The 25,179-nt window shown below is 51.2% G+C and overlaps 3 protein-coding genes across 9 annotated transcripts in view; 2 read left to right on the top strand and 1 right to left on the bottom strand.

Annotated features, from left to right (window-relative positions):
* Window positions 1-5,966, bottom strand: part of LOC117673241 (SCO-spondin-like) — a 123,176-nt gene extending 117,210 nt beyond the window's left edge. The window contains exons 1-8 of the mRNA XM_087894296.1: window positions 5,771-5,966; window positions 4,679-4,813; window positions 4,004-4,177; window positions 3,387-3,469; window positions 2,129-2,299; window positions 1,246-1,493; window positions 690-792; window positions 110-268 (exon numbers count right to left, since the gene is read on the bottom strand). Of these exons, the coding sequence (XP_087750422.1) occupies window positions 110-268; window positions 690-792; window positions 1,246-1,493; window positions 2,129-2,299; window positions 3,387-3,469; window positions 4,004-4,177; window positions 4,679-4,813; window positions 5,771-5,919 (1,222 nt within the window). The 5' untranslated portion in view covers window positions 5,920-5,966. The remainder of the gene's footprint in view (window positions 1-109; window positions 269-689; window positions 793-1,245; window positions 1,494-2,128; window positions 2,300-3,386; window positions 3,470-4,003; window positions 4,178-4,678; window positions 4,814-5,770) is intronic.
* A 3,268-nt stretch (window positions 5,967-9,234) lies between these two features.
* Window positions 9,235-18,044, top strand: ZNF467 (zinc finger protein 467). Of its 6 annotated transcripts, none has more exons than XM_087894298.1 (6): window positions 9,235-10,047; window positions 11,277-11,552; window positions 12,655-12,766; window positions 12,900-12,983; window positions 14,752-14,865; window positions 15,337-18,044. In XM_087894298.1, exons 3-6 carry the CDS (start codon window positions 12,733-12,735, stop codon window positions 17,199-17,201), a joined length of 2,097 nt encoding a protein of 698 aa, XP_087750424.1. In that variant the 5' UTR covers window positions 9,235-10,047; window positions 11,277-11,552; window positions 12,655-12,732; the 3' UTR covers window positions 17,202-18,044. The 6 variants fall into 6 exon arrangements, with proteins under 6 accessions (XP_087750424.1, XP_087750426.1, XP_034286452.2 ...); XM_060683289.2 differs by having other exon boundaries at window positions 9,757-10,047; window positions 11,271-11,552; XM_087894300.1 differs by lacking the exon at window positions 12,900-12,983 and having other exon boundaries at window positions 9,239-10,047.
* A 1,128-nt stretch (window positions 18,045-19,172) lies between these two features.
* LRRC61 (leucine rich repeat containing 61) lies at window positions 19,173-23,260 on the top strand. 2 transcript variants are annotated; one of them, XM_034430564.3, is made up of 2 exons: window positions 19,173-19,473; window positions 21,766-23,260. In XM_034430564.3, exon 2 carries the CDS (start codon window positions 21,876-21,878, stop codon window positions 22,668-22,670), a length of 795 nt encoding a protein of 264 aa, XP_034286455.2. In that variant the 5' UTR covers window positions 19,173-19,473; window positions 21,766-21,875; the 3' UTR covers window positions 22,671-23,260. The 2 variants fall into 2 exon arrangements, with proteins under 2 accessions (XP_034286455.2, XP_060539245.2); XM_060683262.2 differs by lacking the exon at window positions 19,173-19,473 and adding an exon at window positions 19,587-19,947.
* Window positions 23,261-25,179: the final 1,919 nt, after the last annotated feature.

Genomic DNA, 25,179 nt, shown 5'->3' on the forward strand with positions numbered 1-25,179 from the left:
GGGTGGGGGGGGCTTACGTTTGAATGGGGGGAGGGTCAGGACAGAGACCAGGGGGTCCCTCGGGGTCCCATCCTCCTGGGCCTGGAATTCAGACTTTCATCTGTATTACCTGCAGGGTTGTCGTTGTAGACGCCGCACAGCCCGTGGGTGGCGCCTTGCAGGGCGATCCCGACAGTGACGTGCACCGTGCTGCGTCCGTCAAATTTGACCCGGACCCCCAGGCCGCTGTCCACAAAAAGGAAGTCCCCCAGCCACCAGACGCTGATCCCTAGAAGGGGGGGGCAATCAAAGGGGAGAGATAAGCTCAGGGATGAGATTCCGCCAGTTCGGACCGGTTTTGGCGAACTGGTAGTTATGGCCAGCAGCTGGGCCCGCCCACCTCTTATCCCGTCTTATACAATCACCGTGTTTTTAATGCAGCATGCACACACGCAAAGAGCATGCACACGAGCAAAGCGAGCGTGAGTGCATGAGTATTCATATTTTTGATTGTGGGTGAACAGGTTGTTAAATTATGTGAAGCCCACCTGTGGATAAGCTGTGGATTCGAATCATGGCAGCTGGCCCTGGACCCTTCCAGGCTCCCGCAGAAGGGCATGTATGAACCCTGCAGGAGACCCCCTTTTGCTGTCCAAATCCCATTTGCAAGGACCCCTCCCCACCCTGACTACGCCCCGCACAGTCCTCACCCTTTCGCAGGAGCGGCTCCCTCTCGGGCACCACGACGCCGTTCAGCGAGACGTTACGGCCGTGAACCGTTACCAAGTCAAGTCCGAAAAGGATGCGGAGATCCTACCAGGCAAGGAGGGCAGTGAGGTTGGGGTCTTGACCCATTCCCCTCCCCTGTTCAGGCCACCCAGATTGGGGAGGCGTTCCCCAGGAAAGCGCTCTGGGCCAACTAGTCCTCAATTTATGGCCACAGCGGAGCCCCAAATTTCTGTTGCTAAACCAGGCATCCGTTAAGTGAGTTTACCCCATTTGAACAACTTATCTTGCCGCCGTTCTTACGGTTGTTAAGTAAACCATCCGGTTGTTAAGCCAATCTCGCTTCCCCATTGACTTTGGTCGCAAAGGGGACCGTCATAAGTATGAACCGATTGAAAAATGGTCCCTTTTTTGTAACTTGGAACCGTTGCTAAATGAACAGTTCCTAAGTCGAGGACTACTTGTACATAACCTTCTGGAGAGTTTTGGGAGCGAACGCCAGGAACGCCACTTGTCCCGTGCAGACTTCCCCCCACTTACCCGTCGGCACTGGCCCGGCACACAGCCCCCGCTGCCGGAGGAGACGTAGACGGCCCAGGTGCCGTCGGAAGCCGCGGCCAGGGCATAGGTGCAGTTCCCCCCGAAGCGGAAATGTTTCCCGTCGAAGGTGCGGTAATGCAAACCGTCCCAGGTGAGACAGGTGGCGAAGGGGGGATTATGGTATCTCTGTTGAGCCAGAAGCACCGAGGAGGTGGGTGGCCGGAGGAGGGACGGCAGAGGCACAGCGCCTGGGGAGGAGGCAGCCATCAGCAGGGTTGCGCCTGGTCTGGGCTTCCCGATCCCACAAAATCTGCCTTGTAATTCTAAATCTAGTCCAACCCCAGTTTAGGCTGCTAAGCTCTTTGGGCCTCGCAATTCCAGGCGCTATTTCACGCTGCAGAAGTGCACCTGTCACGCCTGACTATAATTCTGCCAAATCATCATCATCATCATCATCATAAAAAATCTTGCAAGCAAAGGTGCATTTCCTGGGGTCTCCCTGCAGGAAAGGGGCGCTCTACCAGGAGGTATGATCATCTAGAGGTCATGTAGTCCAACCCCAGATTAGGCTGCGAAGTCCTTGGGCCTTACGATCCTGGGGGCTTGTAGAAACTTTCCCGTTGCACCTGTCTAGAACTCCCGAAAAGCAAACTCATGAAGAGGACAGGCACCTCGGAGGTCATCTAGTCCAATCCCCCGCTCAGGCCGGAGAGAGAGGGGGGGGTGCCACCAAGGAAGGAGACCACCCGTCCATTGACCAGCAGGGATCCCGCACGAGAATCCTCTCACTGGTCTCACCTGGCATCCTGGCCTCGGTGCAGCGGACGGATGTATTTCTCCCCAACCAACCCGGTGAGGGAGGGAGGGACCCGACGCCACTCACCTTTCAGGGGCTCCCTAGAGCAGGTAAAGCAGAGCCCGGAAGTGGCATTTCGCCAACTGCGTCCCCACGAGAGGCTGCAGCATTCGGACATGCCGAAGAGCGAGAGGTTTTGCAACCTGAGCCCGTCCTGGCACTGCCCGGTGGAGAAACAGAAGCCCGCCGACGCCATTCCTGCAAAGCAGATCCCGGGATGAGGGTCACGTTCACACAACCAGACCCACACAGACCGAGTTATCTCATTTTGCAGGGGGTGCTCGACTTACGACCATTTTGAGCCCCAAATTTCCATCGCTAAGTGAGACACTGGTTAAAGTGAGCTTGGCGGGTGAGCAGGGACTGAGCCGGGCTGCTCGTATAGGAGCATTTCCCGAGTGACAGGCAGATACAGATAGTCCTCAACTTACGACCAGCATGGAGGCCTCATGTTACTGTCGCTAAGTGAGACATTGGTTAAGGGAGTTTGGAAGCTGTGCAGGGACTGAGATGGGCTGCCCATAGAGGAACATTTCCAGAGTGACGAGCAGATCTAGGTGGTCCTTGACTTATGACCAGTTTTGAGTACCAAATTTCCGGCGCTAAGCGAGACATCGGTTAAGTGAACTTTTTAGGTGAGCAGGGATTGAGCAGGGCTGCCCACAGAGGAACATTTCCAGAGTGATGCACAGATTGAGGTGGTTCTCGATTTACAACCACCATTTTGAGCTGCACATTCCAGTCACTAAGTGAGACATTGGTGAAGTGAGCTTGGTGGGAGAGCAGGGACTGAGCTGGGCTGCCCGTAGAGGAGCATCACCCAAGTGACAAGCAAATACAGGTAGTCTTCGACTTACAACCACCACAAAGGCCCCTCATTTCCATCTGTAAGCGAGACATTTAAGTGAGTTTTGCTCCATTTAATGACCTTCTCGTGCCCCGGTTGTTAAGCGAATCACTACAGTTCTTAAGTGAGTCACACAGCCATTAAAGGAACCCAACTTCTCCGTGGCCTTTGCTTGCCGCCAAAGCGGATCGCCTGACTCTGCGAACGTCACAAAAATGAGTCCGTCGCTGAGCGTCCGGATTTTAGTGACCGTTTGGGGACGCCACCACAGTCGTTAAGTGTGAACCACGGTTGGCTCTTTTTGGGGGATGCCGCAACGGTGGGAAAGGATGAACCCCACGTCGCTTTTTCTTTCAGAGCCAAACGGTCACTAAGGGAACGGTCGTAAGTCCAAGGACCACCCATCCTTGCCTCTGAAACCCACCCAAAGTTCCTCACCCTCGCTGCAGTGTGGCCCTGTCCAACCGTCACAGCATGCGCGCACCGTCCGGTTCCAAGCGACGGGCCCGGGGTCCTCGTTCCTGTTGGGGGAGGGGGGTGGTACAAAGATGGCGGAGAGATCAAACAGGCAGACATGCAACCAGGTTTTGAAACGAAGCCAGTGTAACAGAGGAGGCCGCTAGTCCCTCTCTTGTGGCGTTGAACCTCCCACACTTTGACAGGCCCAGCTTTGAATCCAGGGTCAGTCTGGATGACCTCCAGGGGCTCCTTCCAATTTTTTTTTTAAATTTAAATTTAAATTTTTCGGGGGGGAATTATACACATTTCCCGGTCGATCGAACGATAGAATCCAAAGGGGAATCAAAGGAAAAAAAGAACAGAAAACTAGGGATGGGAAGGGAAGGGGAGAAAATACGAAGTGGGACCTTGGAGATCATCTAGTAGTCCAATCCTCTGCTCAAGCAGGAGACCCTTACAGAATGACAGAGTTGGAAGGGACCTTGGAGGTCATCTAGTCCAACCCCCTTCTCAAGCAGGAGACCCTTACAGAATTATAGCCGGAAGGAATTTTTGGAGGTCATCTAGTCCAACTGCCCCCCCCCACACTGCCTCACTTGTAAATGTAGCACAGGGTCCCCCCTGGCCCGGAGTCTCGGCGGGTCCTGTCCCGGTCGAGGTGCCAACCGGCCCTGGTGTAATGGTAGACCTCCACGCAAGGCACCACGTTTTCCCGTCGCACGCTCACCACATCTTCTTCCCGCACCTGGACCAGTCTCTCACACCAGCGCCTGTTGGACGGAATAAAACAGGCGTGGGGTGGGGTGGGGTCTCCGGGGTAAGGGGTCTGTCTAAAAAACCCCCCTCCCCTTCTTGCAAATTCCTCCCCATTCCTTCAACCAAAACCGGCAGTTCCCGAACTCCGAACCGCCTTGTGAAATTCCCTATATGCAACTTGCTTAGCGGTGGAAAGGAGATCACCAGGAGATCCCGAACTACCTTAGGAATCACGTCATTATCTGGGAAGGAGGCAAGGAAACTATTCCTCAGGGTTGCAACTGAGAAGGATCAGAATGTCCCCTCCTGGGAGGCTGGGCTTTGATGTTGCCTCTCCCGGGACTGCTCCGTAGGGTCGGCGTTCGGATGTTTTTGTAATGACGGATTGACTCACTTGTTCTTTTCTGCCTGGAAAGATTCGACGGGACGGGAAACCCACTAACCCATCGTTCCCTGCGGAGTTGTGGAGGGGATAACAGGAAGACCTGGGTTGCCTTCTGGGCGTCCATCCTTACCCATCGTCCACTGCCAGCGTCTGCCAGATGGAAAGCCATGCCAGGATGCCCAGAAATTTCCTGGCGCATGGAAAGACTGCTTGCCCCATTTCTGAGAGAAGCCCCACGGTGGGATTCGGGGCGGCCGTCCGGTCCCTGGAGGAAAAAAAAGGTTCAAAATGGACTGGCTAAGTTGCTAGTCTTCTTTGAGGTCGGTTTGGCGAAGCTGTTGCTTGGGAGAGCAAAGCCATGCCAATACACTGCAACTACAGGTAATTGAGCCCCAAAATTCTGTCACTAACTGAAATGTTGGCGAAGTGAGTTTTGCCCTGTTTTATGACTGTTCTTGCCCCAGTTGTTAAGCGAATTGCTGCAATTGTTAAGTCAGTCACAAATTGAAGCAAATCGGGGGCTTTCCCCACTGGCTTTTGCTTGTCGGGAAGTCGCGAAAACGGGATTGCATAAGCCCTAGGACACTGCACCCGTCGTAAAGATGTGTCGATTGCCAAGCAGCTGTATTTTGATCACATGACTATGGGATGCAGCCATTTTATGAAGCGTGGACTTCAACTCCCAGAATTCCCCAGCTAAGCAATGTTTCTCAACCGACGGCCATTTTAAGAGGCCTAGACTTCAACTCCCAGAATTCCCCAGCTGAGCTACATTTCTCAACTTAGAGAAACATTGCTCAACCGGGGAATTCTGGGAGTTGAAGTCCTTTACAGTTGGGGGACCCCTCTCTTAAAGTGCTTGAAACAGGCACCCTGGGGGCCGAGTCCCCCCCATCCCCAGATTCAAGCAGGAAATCTTGCTTGCCCTGCCAGCAAGCAGGAGAACAGTCCCCTCCAAAGATTTCCCCAGGCTCATCCAGAATCTGGGGTTGGACTAGAGGACCTCCGAGGTCCCTTCCATCTCTCTTATTCAGTCATTCTGTAAGGGTCTCCTGCTTGAGCAGGGGGTCAGACTGGATGACCTCAAAGGTTCTTTCCAGCTCTCTTCCAATCGATTCCTTGATTTGGGAAAGAAGCCCAAAGCGGAGTCCCCCCCCCCTTTCTCACCAACCCACTGTTTGGGGACCCTCCCTTTTATATCCCCTCTGGCTTCCCTTCCTACCTGCCGGAGGGGACGACACTCTGCATGAGCTCAGGAGCCCAGAATCCGAAGAGGAGCGACGAGGAACAACTCCGGGAGAGATTTATAACTCTTCTTGGGATTAGTTTGGGAAGCATCTGGAGGCGCTCTGATTGGAGGCTTCCCCACATAAAAAGGGAGGGTTAGTGGGGGGGGGAATTGTCCGGCCTCTTCCCCCCCCCTCCTCCTCCACCTCAAAATCCCAAATGGATTTAATTGGATTAAAAAGATTTTATGCGATGGCCGTGAAAGTTTTTCATCTCCTGGGAAATCTTTTCGCCGTCTCAGTTTCTTGATTTTTTTGGGGGGGTCCCAGAGGATCCTGTATCCCCTTATCCGCAGGGGAGTTGCCCCCCTTCAAAAGTCCTGTTTTCCCATCCCCAAGCCCCCCCCCATCCTCAACCAAGCCCCCCCCCTCTAGGCGATTATTAGAAGTAGAATTTAAGATTAGGAATAAAGTAGTTGGACTTTTTAAAAAACATTTAGCCTATGGAGAGAAGGATTGGGGGTGGGAGTGGACACGATGGCCGTCTCCCGATATTTGTGGGGCTGCCCCAAAGAAGAGACGGGAGAGGCGGGTTTCCACTTATTTTCCAAAGCACCGGAGGGCAGGAAAAAGACACAACGGATGGAAACACATCAAGGAGAAAAGCAACCTGGAATTAAGGAGAAAAATTAAGGGAAGGAAGGAAGGAAGGAAGGAAGGAAGGAAGGAAGGAAGGAAATAAAAAAGAGAGAATGGGAGCGAGTGAAGGGAGGGAGGGAGGAAAAGGGAAGATAGGAAGGAAAGAGGGAGGAAGGAGGAAGGAACAGGAAGAAAAACAGGGAGGGAGGGAGGGAGCGAGGAAAGAAGGAAGGAAATACGAGAATGGGAGCGAGTGAAGGGAAGGAAGAAGGAAAAAGGAAGGAAGGAAAGAAGGAGATGAATGAGGGAGGGAGGGAGAAAGGAACAAAGGGAGGGAGGGAGGAGGTGGATTGTGAAGGAAGGAAGGAAATAAGAAATAGAGAGAATGGGAGCAAGGGAAGGGAGGGAAGAAGGAAAAGAGAAGGAAGGTAGGAAGGAAAGAAGGAGATGGATGAGGGAGGGAGGGAGGAAGGAGATGGATGGGGAAAGAAGGAAGGAAATAAGAAATAGAGAGAATGGGAGCAAGTGAAGGAAGGGGAGAAGGAAAAGAGAAGGAAGGAAGGAAAGCAGATGGATGAGGGAGGGAGGGAGGGAGGGAAGAACAAAGGGAGGGAGGGAGGGAGGAAGAGAGAGAGAGGAAATAGGCGGAAGCCCCCCATAGGAAGAGCTACAACAGTGGCAAGTGTGAAAAACTGTCCTTTTTTCAACGCTGCTGTAACTTAGTGAATAGTCACTAAGTGAACTGTTGTAAGTCAAGCAACCCCTGCCAGTTACCCTGACCCGATCCACATATCAAAGGTTAAGGTCTGTGAACCCAAAAGTGAGTCCATTCCATTCGGTCATCCAGAGGAACAGCCTACACAACTCACACACCCGCTATAAAACCCTTCAAGCTGCTCCCCTATCAAAATATATTGTGGTACCCCACTTTTTTTTGGCAACTGGCCCCGAAAAAAAGCAAATTACGTAAAATCTCCTTTCCTCACAGCCATTGGGATCTCATTTTGGTTTATTTTTGGGAGACCCCCCCCATCCCATCCTGGCTCGAATCAGAGTCCCCAAATTCTTCCCCTGACAGCTTGTGGACCCCACAAAAATTTGGAGAATCAGGTTACGGGGGTTCAAAGCTCTCGTCCCCTGGACAAAAGATGAGATTGTAACCAGGATCTGTCTTGGCGGGACCCTAATTTGCCAAACGGCGACCCTTTTGTTCCCGGGGGGAGGATCCACCCCCCCCTTTCCGGGTCTGTAGACGGACCAGGGCTAAGCCTCCCTTCCTGGACCCGGCTTATCCCTTTAAAGAATTCGGAGTCCCTGTGGGTTGTTTCGAACTCGGCATACTGTGGAAGGCCGATCAAAAGATTTGTTACGCCTCACAGGGATGGTCCGAGAACCAGAGCGGGAAAGTTCCTCATGAAGAGCTTACAATCTTCAGATGGATGGATGGATAGATAGATATAAATAGAAAAAGATATAGATAGATAGATAGACAGACAGACAGAGATAATGATATAGATAGTAGATAGATAGATAAAGATAGACAGGTATAAATAGAAAGATAGATATAGACGGATAGACAGAAAGAGATGATATAGATAGTTAGAAAAAGATAGATAGAATGATATATAGATACTAGACAGAACTAGATAGAAAAAGATAAGAGACAGATATAGATAGAAATAGACAGATGATAGAAAGTTAGAAAAAAGATAGATAGAAAAAGAGATAGAAAAGGATTAGATAAAGATAGATAGATAGATATAGATTGATAGACAGACAGTGATAAATAGAAATAGTTAGAAAAAGATAGATAAAGATAGGGTAGATAGATAGATAGATAAAGATAGATATAAATAGATATCGATTGATAGACAGAGATGATAGATATAGAGTTAAGATGATAGATAGAAATAGAAAAAGATAGACAGATAATGATAGAAATAGAAAAAGAGATATAGATATAGATAGATATAGATTGATAGACAGATAATGATAGAAATAGTTAGAAAAAAGATAGATAGAAAAAGAGATAGAAAAGGATTAGATAGATATAGATAGATAGATATAGATTGATAGACAGACAGTGATAGATAGAAATAGCTAGAAAAAGATAGATAAAGATAGATATAAATAGATATCGATTGATAGACAGAGATGATAGATATAGAGTTAAGATGATAAATAGAAATAGCTAGAAAAAGATAGAGACAGATATTGATAGAAATAGATAGAAAAAGAGATATATAGATAGATACAGATTGATAATGATAGAAATGGTTAGAAAAAGATAGATAGAAAAAGATAGGATAGATAGATAGATACAGACGAAGGGAGAGGGGGGGTAGAGAGAGGGGGGGGGTAGAGAGAATGAGAAAGTGGGGGGGGGGGTTTCCCTGGTATGGAGTCTCCTGCCTGACCTCCGAGGTCTGTTCCAACCTTCTTCTTCTGATTCTGTATCCTGGAGACTGGTCCTCTCTGACGCACATTCCCAAACGTTGGGCCTCCTGCCACTGGGGGTGGGGGGGTGGGGGGAGGGAATAAAGCCCCCTGCCCAAAACTCTGGTTCCCAATGGAAGCAGAAGCAGTTGGGCCGAAGGGTTTGGTGTGGCTTTTGTTGTGGCTGTTGTGGTTCCTGCACAAAAGGCCACGGCCGGTGTAGAAGGTGAAACGGAGATAATTCTGTACACTTCTGAAGGAATTCCTTGTGTGTGCAATCACACTTGGCGAAGGAAGGAAGGAAGGAAGGAGAGAGAAAGAAAGGGAAAGAAAGAAAGAGGGAGGGGGAAAGAAGGAGGCAGGTAGGGAGCCAGGAAGGAAGGGAGGGAGAGAGGAAGGAGGGAAAGAAGAAAAAAAAGAAGGAAGGATAAAGAAATAGAGGAAGGAAGGAGAGAGAAAGAGAAAGGAAAAGAAAGAGGGAGGGCGAGAGAGAGGCACACAGGCAGGCAGGAAGATGAAGGGAGGCAGGGAGGAAAGAAGGAAAACAAAGAAGGAAGGAAAGGAGAGAGGGAGAGAAGGAAGGATGGAAAATAAAGAAGGAAGAAAGGAAAGGAGAAAGAAAGAAAGCGAAAAAAGGGAGGGAGGGAAGAAAGAAAGAAAGAAAGAAAGAAAGAAAGAAAGAAAAGAGAAAGGGAAAGGAAGGAAGAAAGAGGAAGAGGTCCTTTTGCTCTCCCTTTTGGGGGTGGGGGGCGATGGCCCCCCAGCTTGAGCAGAGGGAGGGGGTCCCGGGCTTGAGATTTGGGGAGGGGTCTCCCGTCCTCTCCCTTTTTTGGGGGGAGGGAGATCAGATTCCCGACTCTTTCCCGGAGGGGCGTGGAAGCCCCAGCGCCGCCCCTTCCCCTCCCTTTCCCCCTTCCCCTCCCCTCCCCTCCTTCTCCCCTCTCCCCTCCCTCCCCCTAGCCCCTCCCCTCCCGGCCCCGCTGCCTTCTGGGCGCTGTAGTCCCGCGGCCTTCCGTGCGCCCAGCCGAGCCGTTTCCAAGCGGGCCCGAGCCGGGGGGCTCCCAAGGCAGCGGGTGGGGGGTCGAGCGGGGTCTTCCTGGCCCGGAGGGGCCGATCCTGCCTGGAGGGGGCGCGATTGCCCCTCCCCCACCCCCTCCCCCTCCCCGAGACCCCCGGAGGCTCCCCCCCCCTTTGGATGGTAAGGCTGGGGAGGGGAGGGGAGGGGGTCGCGCTTGCAGGAGGGGAGGGGTCGCGAAAGAGGGGAGGGGGGCAATGTAGACCCCCTGCCCCACTCCGCCCAGCCCGATCCTCCCCCCACCCCCACCCCAAAAGGAGGACCTGCGGATGGGGGGAGGGGGAGGGGAGGGACTCCTCGGTCCGGTCCAAACCGGTCCAGGGATGGGAGACCACCAGGAGATCCAAGCCCGACTTTCCGATCGGGGCTCCCTGCGGGTGGGGAGGGGGCTTCATTACAGCTGGAGGGGGGGGGTTGCTCCGCGTGGGGCGCCCGCGGGCGCTTCTGGGTGGGGAGGGGGCTCTATTCGGGATGGAGAGGGGGGGGCGGAGTGGGGAGGGGAGGGGACTCTTTGGGGATTGGGGAAGGGACTTGCTCCATTTCGGGGCGGCCGCGGGCGCTTCTGGGTGGGGGCTTATTAGGGCTGGGAGGGGGAGTTCCTGGTGGGACCCCCTCCCCTCCCTTCCACGCCTCGAAGCTGGAGGTGCCAATTAGGGGAGGGGGCGCCCTAGCGGCTTGTGGGACCCCCTCCTCTCCCCCCAGGACCCCCCCCTCAAAAGGGGTGCAGCAGAGTTTGGCAGAGGAGACGCCAGAGGGGAGGGGGCTTCCCTTTTGGGAAAGCCATCCCCTTCCCTTCTAGGACCCCCAGCCCTAAGGAAAACCCACCACCACCACCACGAAGGAGACCTGTGAGACTGGAATTTGAGGGGAGGGGGTCCCACTTTGTCCATGCCCAGAGGCCTGGAAAGGGGCGGGGAGGGGTCGATCTTCGGGCAGACCCCTCCCCATCGGGCGGGAAAGGCAGGCAGAGGGCATTTGGGGAGGGGGCAATAGGCAGGAAGAGGTGTGGATTTAGGGGAGGGGGCCGTGGGAGGAAGGGGAAGGGAGGCAGGAAGTGAGGAGAAGAGGGGGGCAAAGGGAGAAGCTGTGGATTTGGGGAGGGGGCTCGTCTTGCCAGACCCCCTCCCCTTACGCCCCTCCTTTCCTGCCCCAAAATAGGAAGAAAAAGGGTCTTTGCAAGCAGCAGAAAGATTGGCTCCTCCTAGCTGCTTTTACGGTTAGTCCTCGGACTTACGACCGTTTGTTTAGTGACCGTTCCAAGTTGGACCCGCATTGGGGGGGGGAGGGAGAAAGGGACTTTTGCACCCTTCAAGTCCCCAATATTCACCAACATGTATTTACAACAGTCGTAGGGTCGCAGCGGAGTGTGTGTTTGTGTCACGCAACCGTCGTAAATACGAGTCAGTAGCCGAGCGTCAAGCCTTTTGTGACCGTCCGATGGGCTGAGTCGATGGGGTGTAAGCCCAATTCACTTAATGACCAACAACTGCAGGGATGTGTTTGAACGAAGGCAGCGCTGGGAGGTCGTACAATGGAGCAGTGTTCCGCCTGGTTTAGCGGCTAACAAGTGGGGCTTCCGTTGGCGGTCATAGGTTCGAGGACCACCCACATTCCAAAAGGGAAACCAGGTTCGCTGAATATACGCGTCGGGCTAACTTGAACTGCTGCAGTGATTCGCTTAACAGCCGAGTCGAGAAAGGTCGTAAATAGGAGTTAGAGTCCGTATGTCGCTTAGTGATGGGAAATTGGTCGTAAATCAAGGACCTCCTGCATTCAGGAAGCGAAAATACAAATTGCCAAATTAAAAAAAAACAAACAGATTGGCATATCAACCCTCCCCCTCGCTTCCGCTGTGGACCATTGGTGGGGTAGTGGCAGGCTGGGTATTGGCCTCTCTACCTGGGCAGGTGTGTTGACCATACCCCTTCCTTCCTTCCTTCCTTCCTTCCTTCCTTCCTTCCTTCCTTCCTTCCTTCCTTCCTTCCTTTCATTTCCTGCCTGTCTGACTTCCTTCTTTCCTTCCTTCCTTCCTTCTCTTTCAGCCTTCCTTCTTTTTCCCTTCCTCATTTTTCCCTTCCTTTTCCATCGTTTCTTTTTTACTTATCTCCTTACTTTCTTCTCCCAGTCTTCCTTTTTCCATTTCTTGTTTCCCTTCCTTCTTTTTCTTTTTCCCCCTCTTCTCTCTCTCTCTCCCTCCCTCCTTTCTCCCTTCCTTCTTTCTCTCACAGCATTCTTTTCCCTTTTTCATTTTTCTTCCTTCTTCCTTTTCCCCCCCATCCTTTTCCTGCTATCCCCCTCCCTCCCTCCCTCCTTCGCTTCCTTCCTTCCTTCCTTTTCCTTTCTCATTTTCCATCCTTCTTTTTCCTTTCTTTTTCACATTTTCTTTTCTTCCTATCCCTCCCTCCCCCCTCCCTCCCTTTCTTTCCCCTTTCTCATTTTTCTTCCTTCCTTTCCCATCCTTTCTTTTCCTGCTATCTCCTTCCCTCCCTCCCTCCCTCTCTTGATCGTCTGGCCACCAGGAGAAGACAAAGGTTGGGAGCATGGCCAGTCACCCTGCCTAAATTGGGGGTCTCCCCTCTCTGCCCTCTGGCTTCTCCCAAAGTGGGTAGAGGGGCACAGAGAGCAAGAAGGGGTGGTCTTGGGTGAGGGGTGGGGGTTGGGATGGGGCTAACCTAAAGGGGGGGTACACTCCAAACCCAAATTTTGTCTTGGCCTTTTGTTTTCTCCCAGGTGCCAGCGCGGGGTGGGGACCCCTCTCTCCATTTGGCGCCTGGGCACTGGTGTCGCTGGACAGGACGGGACGACGCCATGCGTGAGAATCACGCCACCGCGATCGCTCTGGGTAAGTGGGCAGCTAACCACTTTTACCGGAAGTGCTCAACCCCAATTTTTGGGGATCCCCCATCTCGAAGGCTTTGCGCCCCTCCCCCCGAGTCCTTTGTGGCCCTGCCCACTGGGGTCTTTCTCCTTTGCAGGCGCCCCGCTCACCAAACCGGAGACGGCCCCACAGGATGGGGGTCTTTTACCAGCCAAGGGGGCAGCGGAGACGCCCGATACAGGTCGGTCCCGAGATCGAATCCTGGGGTGACGGGGGATGGAGGCTGACAGACAGAAGACGAGGGGGAGAAAGGGGAAGGTCTTTTGACCCCAAAAGTCATTTTATTCCCATGCGGGTCCAGGTGCGAGTCAAGATAGGCTGGTTTAGACTAGTGGTTAAGGAACCCAGTTAGAAACTGGAAGATGGGGAGTTCTAGTTCCGCCGTAGGCATGAAAGCTGGCTGGGTGACTTTGGGGCAATTTTTGGTTTTATTTTACTACTAGCTGATAACCTTACAGGCTTTTAGAAGTATACGTACAGTATACACTTTATAATGTAAAATCATACACAAAATCACTATAAGTCTTTGGGCCCAACCCCCTGTCCATCTGGCTGCCCACGCCCACCGGTAACCACAATCCGGCAGCTGGCGTTGGGCTGCGCATGGCCGGCTCCCGCCGTAACTGTCTGGCCTGGCACCGATCTGGCGGCAATGGTCCTCCTCACCATCCGGAATGGCCCAGCGGGTGGCACGGCTGTTATGTTCACCCCAAGGGGCGTTAGGGGTTTCTTACCCCTTCAATATTTGTTTCCAGAGAGTAAGTCATCTGAAATTGCTCCAGGCGTTCCAGAGTTATGCTGGAACATACATACACAGCCATTTTTATATTTTATTATTTTATTTTTTTTAAATATTTTTTTTAAAAAAATATTATTTTATTTTATTTGAAGTTATTTTATTTTTTGATTTATTTCATTATTTTAGTTTCATTTCAATCAGTTTGATTTAATTTAAATTACTTTATTTTACCTTGTTTTATTTTTTCAAAATTGAAAAAGCTCAAGCAGGAGATCCTAGACCATTATATTTATAATTTATTAAATATGTATTATATATTTTATTATATTTAATCAAATATATATTTATATTTGATATATACTTTTATATTTATATATATTGATATTTATATTTGAAATATAAATATAATAAATATATAATATATTTATTGATAAATATATTTCTTTATAAATATATCTTGTTATTTATAAATAATATATCTATATATTTACATTTATAAATGATATATATTTATAAAGATATATTTATATTTATAAATTTATATGTATAAATGATATATACATAATTATATCATAAAATATATATTTGATTAAATATATTTTATTAATGTAAATATATATATTTACATTATATTTATTTATTTGGTTATTTTCACTTAAATTAAAATATTTCATGTTTTTACTATTGTTATTTTATTTTTATTTTGTAGTTTATTTTAGTTGTATTTTATTATTTTTGTTTAGTTTAATTTAGTATAGTTTGATTTATTATTTTATTTTACCTTATTTTATTATTTATTATTTATCATTGTACTATCTTAATTATTTATTGAGAATAATTAATTATGATTTTAATTTAACTTGAATTAAATTAAAATAATTCAATTTATTTTTTTTTCCGTTCGTTTAAATTTACTTTTATTTTTATGTTATTACTTTATTTCAATTTAATGGATTTTAATTTCTTGTTTTTTTTACTTTACTTGTTTTCATTTAATTCGGTTCAATTTAATTTAACAGAGTTGGAAGGGACCTTGTAGGTCATCTAGTCCAACCCCCGCCTCCCCCTGCCCAATTTAATTTATTCTTTTACTTTATTTTCATTTAATTCAGTTTAACTTAATTGAATTTCTTATTTTATTTTATTCGTTAGTATTTTATGTTTATTTTATTTTAATTACTTGCATCTTTATTTTACTTCCTGGGGGTAGGATCCGGTCATCCCGGTTTCGAACAGCCCATCAAGGCTGACCAGCGGCTGCAGGAAACAACAGAGAGACCCGGTGGGCCAGAAGAGCCAAAGGACCCAGCCAAGAGTTGTCCAGGTGAGGTGGCATCACATCTGAGAATCCAGGACCCACACGGCGGGAGGTCAGCTTGTTAATGCTGTGGAAGGGTGCCTCTGAGTATATGCAGGGTGCATGTATCTCACCTCAGTGGCTGTAGAAGAGCCGGAGAAGATCGGTTGGTCCCAGCCTGTTTGTGAACCTATTTCTGCCCTGGTTGGGAGATCCTCCTGCCCCCCACCCCCACCCCCAGTGCCCTCCCAAATCTCTGGGGCAGAGACGGCCATTTTGCAAGTCGCGGAACGGTTATTTGCGACCAGCTTCAATGCCGGGATTGCAGGTAATCCCTCTTTGTTACAGACCCTGCGAGGTACGCTGGGCTGATCGGCCTCATGTCCCTGCAGGGCTGTCAGGAAGGTCTTAATCCCAGATTCCCCCTCCTCCCAATTCTAATCCACTCGGGCTGATTCCGTTTTGTGCTTTCTTGACTTTGAATCCTGTCTTCCGCAGGTGACTGGCTCATCCGGACGGTGAAAGTGGAAGCCGAGGACTACACGGAGTGGGCGGCCGGGTTGAGCACGGAGGCGCTGCTCTCGGGGCTGCCCCTCGCCAGCGCCTGCAAATCGGAAGGTCGCGTCCCGGGACCCGATTACAAGGACGGAGCTGGGCTGGGAGAACTTTCCGGATTGGCCCTGCAGCAGTGGCAGATGTTGAGCGAGGACAAGCCGCTGGGCTGTCCACGCTGCGAGCACCCGGCGCCACCACTCGGCGGCAGCCTCGGGGACCCACGCCCACGTCCCTTTGCCTGTCTGCAGTGCGGCAAGGCCTTTGGGAAGAAGGCACACCTGACGCGCCACGCCCGCGTCCACACCGGCGAGCGTCCTTTTGCCTGCACCCACTGCGGTCGCCGCTTCTCGCAAAAGATTCACCTGGGTTCGCATGAGCGGGTGCACACCGGGGAGCGCCCCTTTCCCTGTGACCGCTGCCCCAAGAGCTTCCGCAAGAAGACCCACCTGGTGCGCCACCAGCTGACCCACACTGGCGAGCGGCCCCATGCCTGTGCGCTCTGCCCCCGCAGCTTTGTCCACCGCCGACATCTGCTGCGCCACCAGCGGCTGCACGAAGAGGAGGTGGCCCGTGTTGGAGACCCTGCAGAGTTGGGACAAGCTGCCCCCTCGTACGGAAATGGCCTGGAGCTAGGCCTAACGGGGACTGTACCCCCGCCTGGAGAGAACCTGGCTGCCTCCGCCATCCTGGGACAGAACTGCAGGGTTCAGGGTGACCGTGCACAAGCTAGTTTCCCGTATGGGCCTGGGATGGAGCTGGGGAAGTTTCTCCCCTCCTGTGTAGGGCACACGGAGCCCGATCAGGGCTCCTTCCTCTTTAAGGCTGAGCCGGAGCTGGGTGGGGTCCCAGGTGCAGAGAGGGAGGACCGGCCCCTGGGGGAAGCCTTCCTGGATCCTGCAAGTTGTAGAGCCCTCTGCGGGGTGCAAACCGCGGAGGGTGCACCGTACTTGGAGCAGGTTGGCAAGATCGAACCAGAGGACGACGCGGGAGCCAGTCAACCACCGGAAGAGAAGCCGTTCTTGTGCTCCGATTGCGGGAAAGCCTTTGCCTGGCGGAAGAACCTGGCGTCCCACCAGCGGCTCCACGCCGAGGGCGGCCGCCCCTTCTCCTGTGCAGAGTGCGGCCGCGGTTTCAGCGATAAGCGCCACCTAACAGCACATCTGCGTGGCCACATGGGCCTCCTGCCCTATGCGTGTCCTCACTGCGAGCGTAGCTTTGCGCACCGTGCCGGGCTGGCTGCCCACCAGTGTGGGGGCCACACAGGGCAGCGCCCCTTCCCCTGCAACGAATGTGGCCGCTGCTTCGCCCACAAGCGCCACCTGCAGAGACACTGGCGCAACCAACACTCGGCTGAGCGCCCCTATGCCTGCGCGCAGTGTGGACGCGCCTTCAGCACCCGGGCCAGCCTGTTGGCGCATGTCAAATCCCACGCCGGGCAACGCCCTTTCGCCTGCCCTCTGTGTGGGCGCGCCTTCAGCCGCAAGTCGCACCTCGCCCGCCACGAGGCTGTGCATACGGGGCTGCGCCCCCATGCCTGTACCCAGTGTCCCCGCCGTTTCAGCTCCAAGACCAACCTGGTGCGTCACCAGGCGGTGCACACCGGGCTGCGCCCATACATCTGCACCCACTGCGCCCGCAGCTTCAGCCGCAAGACCCATCTCTTGCGCCACGAGCGCACCCACACAAGCACCCCGCTGCCCAGCACTGCCGGTTGGGTGACCACCTTGCCACAGAGTTCCCTGCTGCAGCCGGCTGAGCAGCGCCCTCCTCTCCTGTTACCCATGGCTTTGGAATCTCCCTGGCAGTGAGGGCCCCCTAAACCCTGCCCGCCTTGTGCCATGGGCATCTCGTCGCTTCGGTGCCCTTCGTTCATTCCGAGCAGCTATTCGGCTACGGGGGAAACATTTTGGTGGTCCGGAAAAAAGACACAGATCCCACAAGCAAAAAATGACATTTGTGCGTCCTTGCAATTTGCAACATTGTGGACCGTAGAGCGGAGTTCCCCACCTTTTCCAACTTTGGGGACTGGCACGGCGTGGGAGTCAAGGATGGTTCTGTGTGAGTGGACAGCACGAGTAGACTGCAACCTCCTTTTCCGCAAGTCGCAGACATGAACCTCCACCGCTCTCACTGATAGTGCGCACAACCTCGCCCGCTGCTGCTGTGGCCGTTGTGAACAGATCGCAGCTCGATAGTGCGCCGTGGCCGTTGTGTTGGGGACCCCTGCCTTAGCGCATTGAATGACCTGATTTACACCTAATTTATTCCGATGGCCAGTCTCGGACGGCCCCGTTCTCCTTCTGCCTTTCGAGGTTTCGACAGTTGTGAACGACACAATCCCGATCTCTCATAACCACGGTCGCAAAAGACATACCACGCTTTGTGAAGGGCTGCCATCCAGAGGCGGCTGACACAGAGTCGGGGGGGGGGAGTTTCCCGTCTGAATCTCTCTCTCTCTTTTTTTTTGCAAAACAGCCATTATCGGGATGACTTCTGGTTTTAAATAATAACGGAAACGCTGTTTTTATTTGGGGGGGGTTTAGAAAAATAAGAGTAGACAAATCATTTTAATAGCGTCATAAAGCAAATATAAAATACGTTTTGTAATCTTTTTTTCTTTGATGTAAACAATAAAAAAAAATGGAATTCTGCCTCTGGTTGTTGTTTGTTATTGTTTGTTGATGTGTTGTGCCTCGGGGGGCCGTGTCTTTAAAAGTCAAAATATACTGAAATATAAAACATAAAGGAAGAAATATATTTCATACCATTTTGGAGTATTTTCAATTTTTTAGAGCACTTTAAAAAAAACAACACTGGAAAAGCATTCAAATATATCTTCTAGATGCTATAACGGTGAAATTCTACGATCTCTTTGTCTATTTTATATACTAAATAAGGGGATTAAAATATTGTGTATTTTAGTCTCCTCTGCACCAGCTGAGCCTGAATGCTCTGAATATGAAAAGAAAATGTCTACCTAGATCAGGGTTGAACTCCAGGCTGGGTTGTCTCTGCTGACGTCTCATGACCCAACTAGGGAATGTCATCAGGGCTAGAAGGTGATGACGTTGTATAGTTGGGTCATGGAACGTCTACAAGAAAACCACAAAGCTCAGGGAACACCAAGGACCCCACAGTTGTCCTCCTCTCCCTCCCCCTCCTTTACTCCTCCTCCTCCCCCCTCTTACAAACCCCTCTTCTTTGTAGCACTGATGACGTTACCTAATTTGGTAATAAACGTCTGCAAGAAAATAGCCAAATTCCGCACCAAAAACCCCACAGTCCTCTTCCTCCCTTCTAGCACTGATGACGTTACCTAGTTGGGTCACAAAACATCTGCAAGAAAACCACCCAGCTCAGAGGTCACCAAGAACTCCACAATCCTCCTCCTCCTCTTCTCAAACTCCATTGCCTTATGGCACTGATGATGTTCCCTAGTTGGGTCACAAAACGTCTGTGGATTTGAAGTCTGCGCTTCCCCGCCCCCCAAATAAAGGCCCCCCTCCCTTGGAAGCCCCCACCCCTTCCCCGGGAAGAGCAAAAACCTGGAATTGTGGTTTAATTCAAGCTGGTGGTGGTGGTGGGGAGAAGAAATAGACCCCCTCTCCTCCTCCCGTTTGGCAAGGATTTTCTCTCTCCCCCCCTCCCGTTGAAACCCTAAAAAGAGACCCTCACCCTTTCCACCCGGGTCTCCCGCCACCCGCAATTGCGCGAGACTACGCTTCCCATCCTCCCCCGCCGGTGGGATAACAAAGCGGGTAGAGTTTGCGGACCCAAGAGGGGGGGGGCAGCTTCCCTCTCCCTGGACTGCGGGTGGCGCCCGCGGGCGTCCGGGTTGCAGAAAGGCTGCCCCCTCCCCATTTTTTTCCTTTCTCGGGGTGGGGGGGGCGGGAATCCAGCCTTGTGCACCGCTGCGCCTTTAAACCGGGTGTAACCCGGGCAGCGTTCCAGCCCCCTCCACTTCCCCCCCCCTCGTCCCGCGGGGTGTTGCCTTGGCAACGCGGGCGGTTTCTGGGCAGGGAGGGGCCCGGAACAGCCGGAGGGAGGAGGAGGAGGAAGAGGAGGAGGAGGAGCGAGAGGGTAAGGGGCTGCATGGTAGAAAACGAATGGGGGGGTTTTGGCTCAAATCCCCCCCTCCCAAAGACCCCAGGAAGGCAGGGAGGGAGGAAGGATGCTCGAGATGCCAAAGGGTTGCCATGGAAACGCCGGGGAAGAGATGCAGAGGAAAGATACTGGTTCCCCCCCCCAATTTTCTCTCCGTTTGCATCTGCGCCCCTCCGTTTGGGAGGGGGGTTTTGCCGGTGGGAGGGAGAGACGGGAACACCCCCCCAAAGGGCAGCGTGGGGGAGGGCTCCCTGAAACAGCCCCCTCCTTGGAGACCCTCCCTAGCAACCGTGTTTGTTTTGGGGATGGTTGCCGGGGCCCGTGGCATCCCATCAATGTGGGGGGAGGTTGTTGTGGGGGGCTTTCTTGATCCTGCCAGGTGCAAAAAGGCAAGGCCCAGGGCCGGTATTTTCTCTGCGCCCCCCCCCCCAGCTGCAACAGCCCTGCCAGGTAGGGAAGGCTGGGAGAAAGTGACGGGCCCCCAGCCCCTCCCCCATCAACCCCCCCAATAAACTCAAGCAGCCCCCCACCCCGACTCTGGATTATCCACAGCAACGGCTCATAGATCCCCGAAAAGCATATTGCTTGAGAACTAGCACCTTAGGCATGGGCCGTGTCCTGAAAAGATCCCAAGGAGAGATTTGGGGTACAGGATGGGAGCAATGGCGGTTTTATTGCAAGACGAGTTTTGCAAAAGTTGTCTTCTTTAATTTAGTTTAGTTTAGTTTCTTAATTATTTGATTTTATTCTTTTTTATTGTATTTTTATTTTTTATTCTTTTTTTATTACTTATTTGATTTGATTCCTTTTATTTTCATGGTTATTTGATTGATATTTGATTTGATTTGATTTGATTCTATTCATTTTTCATTTCATGTTATGATTTTACTTTTTTTTTTTACAATTTCATTTCTTAGGCTTTATTTTATTTTTTGTTCTGTTATTTTTTATTTTATTTTATTTTATCTTTTATCAGTTTATAATTTTTTCATTTTATGATTTTACTTTTTGTTTTTATTATTTATTTATTTATTATTATTGTTATTTTATTTTATTATTATATTTATTATATTATTTATATTATATTTTATTTTATTTGTTTTGTTTTATTTTTATTATCAAATTTATATGCCGCCCGTCTCAGTATCGAACCGGCTGCTTCTAAGGTCCCCTCCTCTTTCTGGGGCCTCAATCACAGGGTCCCTCACATGAGGCAAATGCAGGACATCTTCCCCGAGGATCAGGGATTCCCTGAGGATCAGAGGGCAGCCTGAACCATGAAAGCCCATTGGGTCAGTTTATGTCAATCACCAGGAGGCTGGGAGTTCTTGTCCCGCCTTAGGCCTGAAAGCCGACTGGGTGACTGGGCCAATCACCAGGAGGCTGTGAGTTCTAGTCCCGCCTTAGGCCTGAAAGCCGACTGGGTGACTGGGCCAATCACCAGGAGGCTGTGAGTTCTAGTCCCGCCTTAGGCCTGAAAGCCGACTGGGTGACTGGGCCAATCACCAGGAGGCTGTGAGTTCTAGTCCCGCCTTAGGCCTGAAAGCCGACTGGGTGACTGGGCCAATCACCAGGAGGCTGTGAGTTCTAGTCCCGCCTTAGGCCTGAAAGCCGACTGGGTGACTGGGCCAATCACCAGGAGGCTGGGAGTTCTAGTCCCGGCTTAGGCCTGAAAGCCGACTGGGTGACTGGGCCAATCACCAGGAGGCTGGGAGTTCTTGTCCCGCCTTAGGCCTGAAAGCCGACTGGGTGACTGGGCCAATCACCAGGAGGCTGGGAGTTCTAGTCCCGCCTTAGGCCTGAAAGCCGACTGGGTGACTGGGCCAATCACCAGGAGGCTGTGAGTTCTAGTCCCGCCTTAGGCCTGAAAGCCGACTGGGTGACTGGGCCAATCACCAGGAGGCTGTGAGTTCTAGTCCCGCCTTAGGCCTGAAAGCCGACTGGGTGACTGGGCCAATCACCAGGAGTCTGGGAGTTCTTGTCCCACCTTAGGCATGCTATGTCCATGGATTATGTGATCCCTGAGGAAAGTCAACGGGGAATCCAGATTCGCTGAACGGCCGTGCGATGAATTTGAAAAACTGCAGAGATTCACTTAACGATGGTGGCAAGAAAGGTCGTAAAACAGGGCAAAAGTAACTGGAACAGTGTCCTGGAGGAGGAATTTTGGGCTGGGTTGCCGTCATAACTAGAGGACTAGCTGTGTTTCTCCCCCCCTCCCCCTGACACGGGTCTCTTTTTGATTTTCCACCTTTCCCTTCCCCGCAGGAGGGATGGCTTAGATCCAACTGGTCCTTCCATGGCCCAAAATGAAGAGTAAGAGGAGCGTGAGTTAAGCCGAACACGACTGCTTCCGAGACCTGTCCGGAGGAACCGAAATGGACTTCCGGGGCGAGAAAAGCGACGATCCGGACTACAACGGCAAGATCACCGTCCAGCTGCTAAAAAGCCGGACGGGAGAATTCGATCTCGAGTCCATCCTGCTGTTAAAGCTGAGAGGTCTCGGGATTCTGGAACTGGGCTGCCTCGGCGAGTGTGCCAGCTTGGAGTGGCTCGACCTATCGGCCAACGGCCTGACCCACCTGGGACCCCTTGCCTCGCTCAAAGCGTTGACCGTGCTCAACATCGCCGCCAACCGTATCTCGAACCTGGAACCGCTGAGTGGCTGCGAGAGCCTGCAGAGTCTCAACGCATCCGGCAACCAGTTGCGCAACCCACAACAGCTGCAGTGCCTGGCTGGGTTGCGGCATCTGGACAACGTGCGCTTCCACAATGGCCCGGCTCGTCTCAGCAACCCTTTGTGCGCCACCGCCGGCTACCCGGGAGTCCTGGCGGAAATGTTCCCGCGGGTTAAAGTGATCGACGGTGAACGTGTGTCTGGACGGGGTAGCGAGCTCTACCAGCTGTGCAAGGATCTGGATCGCTCGCTGCAGCGTTGCAGCAATGGCGGGGGTCTCGGCGAGATGGCCAGCCGGGCTCAGCCCTGGGTGGAAGAGGGCTACTGGGAGGTCCAACCGGCCAGGAGAAGCTCCATTGTGGAGGAAGCCTACAAGCAGTTCAGCGAGGCTTTACTGGAGTGCCGGGAGTTGAGTAAGCAGGCTGACCACAGCATCGGCCAGGCTGAGCGGGCCCTTGGTGGGGGGCGTCCCGACACCAACTCGTACCTCTTTTGAGGCTGCCGGCTGCCGAGCATCGGATGCGCTGGGGAAGGGTTCTACGACGACTCACGATGGCCAACTCACCACAATCAACTTGCCACGGCCAACTCTCTATGGCCAACTAGCCATGGGTTAGGGTTCAGGTTAGGATTAGTCTCCCCAACCAACTCATCACAACCAACTCAACACAACCAACTCAACACAACCAACTCATCACAACCAACTCAACACAACCAACTCAACACAACCAACTCATCACAACCAACTCATCACAACCAACTCATCACAACCAACTCAACACAACCAACTCAACACAACCAACTCAACACAACCAACCAACTCAACACAACCAACTCATCACAACCAATTCATCACAACCAACTCAACACAACCAACTCATCACAACCAACTCATCACAACCAATTCATCACAACCAATTCAACACAACCAACTCAACACAACCAACTCAACACAACCAACTCAACACAACCAACTCAACACAACCAACTCATCACAACCAACTCATCACAACCAACTCAACACAACCAACTCAACACAACCAACTCATCACAACCAACTCAACACAACCAACTCAACACAACCAACTCATCACAACCAACTCAACACAACCAACTCATCACAACCAACTCATCACAACCAACTCATCACAACCAACTCAACACAACCAACTCAACACAACCAACTCAACACAACCAACCAACTCAACACAACCAACTCATCACAACCAATTCATCACAACCAACTCAACACAACCAACTCATCACAACCAACTCATCACAACCAATTCATCACAACCAATTCAACACAACCAACTCAACACACCCAACTCAACACACCCAACTCAACACAACCAACTCAACACAACCAACTCAACACAACCAACTCATCACAACCAACTCATTACAACCAACTCAACACAACCAACTCAACACAACCAACTCATCACAACCAACTCAACACAACCAACTCATCACAACCAACTCATCACAACCAACTCATCACAACCAACTCAACACAACCAACTCAACACAACCAACTCAACACAACCAACTCATCACAACCAACTCAACACAACCAACTCAACACAACCAACTCAACACAACCAACTTGCCATGGCCAACTCTCTGGCCAACTCATCGCAACCAACTTGCCATTGTCAACTCTCTATGGCCAGCTCGCCAGGGGACAAGTGTTACACAAATATTGAAGAAATGGTGGAACAGAATGCTTCATGAAAGGCTGCCAAAGGAGGGACGGAACGAAACGGGAAGGCCAACGATTAAAAATAATTTTCAGATTTTTAAATTCTTCAAAATAACTATTGTTGAATTGTCCTGCGGCTAGTTGGCTATGGTGAGTTGGCCACAGTGAGTTGGTGATGCAGAGTAAGCCATGGCATGTTGGGCACGCTGAGTTGACACCCCCCCCCCAAAAAAGGAGAAGGTTTACCAAACTTACCAAACTGTTGCTCTTCCTGCCTGCACTGGGGGGAACCTGCGAGGGCATCTATGCTATCCCCCAAGGGCAGTGGTCACTTTGGTTTGGGAGCATGGTGGCCTCTCTCTCTGTGTGTGTGTATGTGGGCACCGGCGGGCCTGCTCCGAAAAGCCCCCTCCCCCAATGCTGCCTAACAAGTTAACCACAATTCTTCGTCCCAGACTAATCCTAGCTTTCTCCCTTAAGCAAGCATTTTGAATCTCGGCCTGGCTGGCGCAGCTGCTTCTGCTCTTTTCTTGGGGTGTGGTGGGGTGTGGTGGGGTGGGTCGAGCTAGAAATTTCACAAAGTGGAGACATGACAAGCCATTAAAAAACAAACAAACATCAGCATGTTTGCAATTCCCTCTTTTTATTTTGGTGTCCGTGTAACGAAAAGACGGTGTGCAGATTTGCAAACGGGAAGCCAGAATTTGCTATCCGAAGCAAATTCACACAGCCCCATTTGCACGTTCCCACAATCTTCACGGCCCTACACTGCTATGTTGTGTATCATTGTCTCCCATCTGGTTGCAGAGAGGCCTGGCTCCTTTCCCCAAAATCGCAGAGGGCACGTCTTGCGCCTTGTCCCCAAATGTGCTTTTTTTCAAGAGACAACTGGACGTTCTTGGTTTCTTTTTTCTTGAAGAGGTTTCGCTCCTCATCCGAGAAGCTTCTTCCATTCTGACTAACAGTTCAGTTCTTCGGTCAGAAGTGAAGAAACTTCTCGGATGAGAAGGGAAACCTCTTCAAGGCAAAACAAAAACAAAACAAAACCCAAGCTGATTGGATGGTGTGGAAGGGAAGGACTGATATTCCCTGCACACAGCTGGTCATTTGCAGTCTTTTAGAGAGCTCTTGAGGCCACTTAGAAGTTTGTTGGGGTCACATCCGAGTAGTACAAATGGGGGTGGAGCTTCTTAGAACTGCAGCTTGCATGATTTGCACTACTTTGCACTACTTGGGTGAATTTGAGGACACCGACAAACACAAAGAAACCTCCAAGTGGCCTCAACGGCTCTCTAAAAAG

Source organism: Pantherophis guttatus, chromosome 4 (assembly GCF_059756535.1).
Source record: "Pantherophis guttatus breed Tessera chromosome 4, ASM5975653v1, whole genome shotgun sequence".
NCBI lineage: Eukaryota > Metazoa > Chordata > Lepidosauria > Squamata > Colubridae > Pantherophis > Pantherophis guttatus.

Excerpts from the sequence above, each read along its gene's own strand:
- ZNF467 (XM_034430559.3), top strand. Across the intron at positions 12,767-12,899 it reads CGCCACCGCGATCGCTCTGG|GCGCCCCGCTCACCAAACCG; the intron begins GTAAGTGGGCAG and ends TCTCCTTTGCAG. Across the intron at positions 14,866-15,336 it reads CCCAGCCAAGAGTTGTCCAG|GTGACTGGCTCATCCGGACG; the intron begins GTGAGGTGGCAT and ends TGTCTTCCGCAG.
- LRRC61 (XM_034430564.3), top strand. The coding sequence starts at position 21,876 with ATGGACTTCCGGGGCGAGAAAAGCGACGATCCGGACTACAACGGCAAG.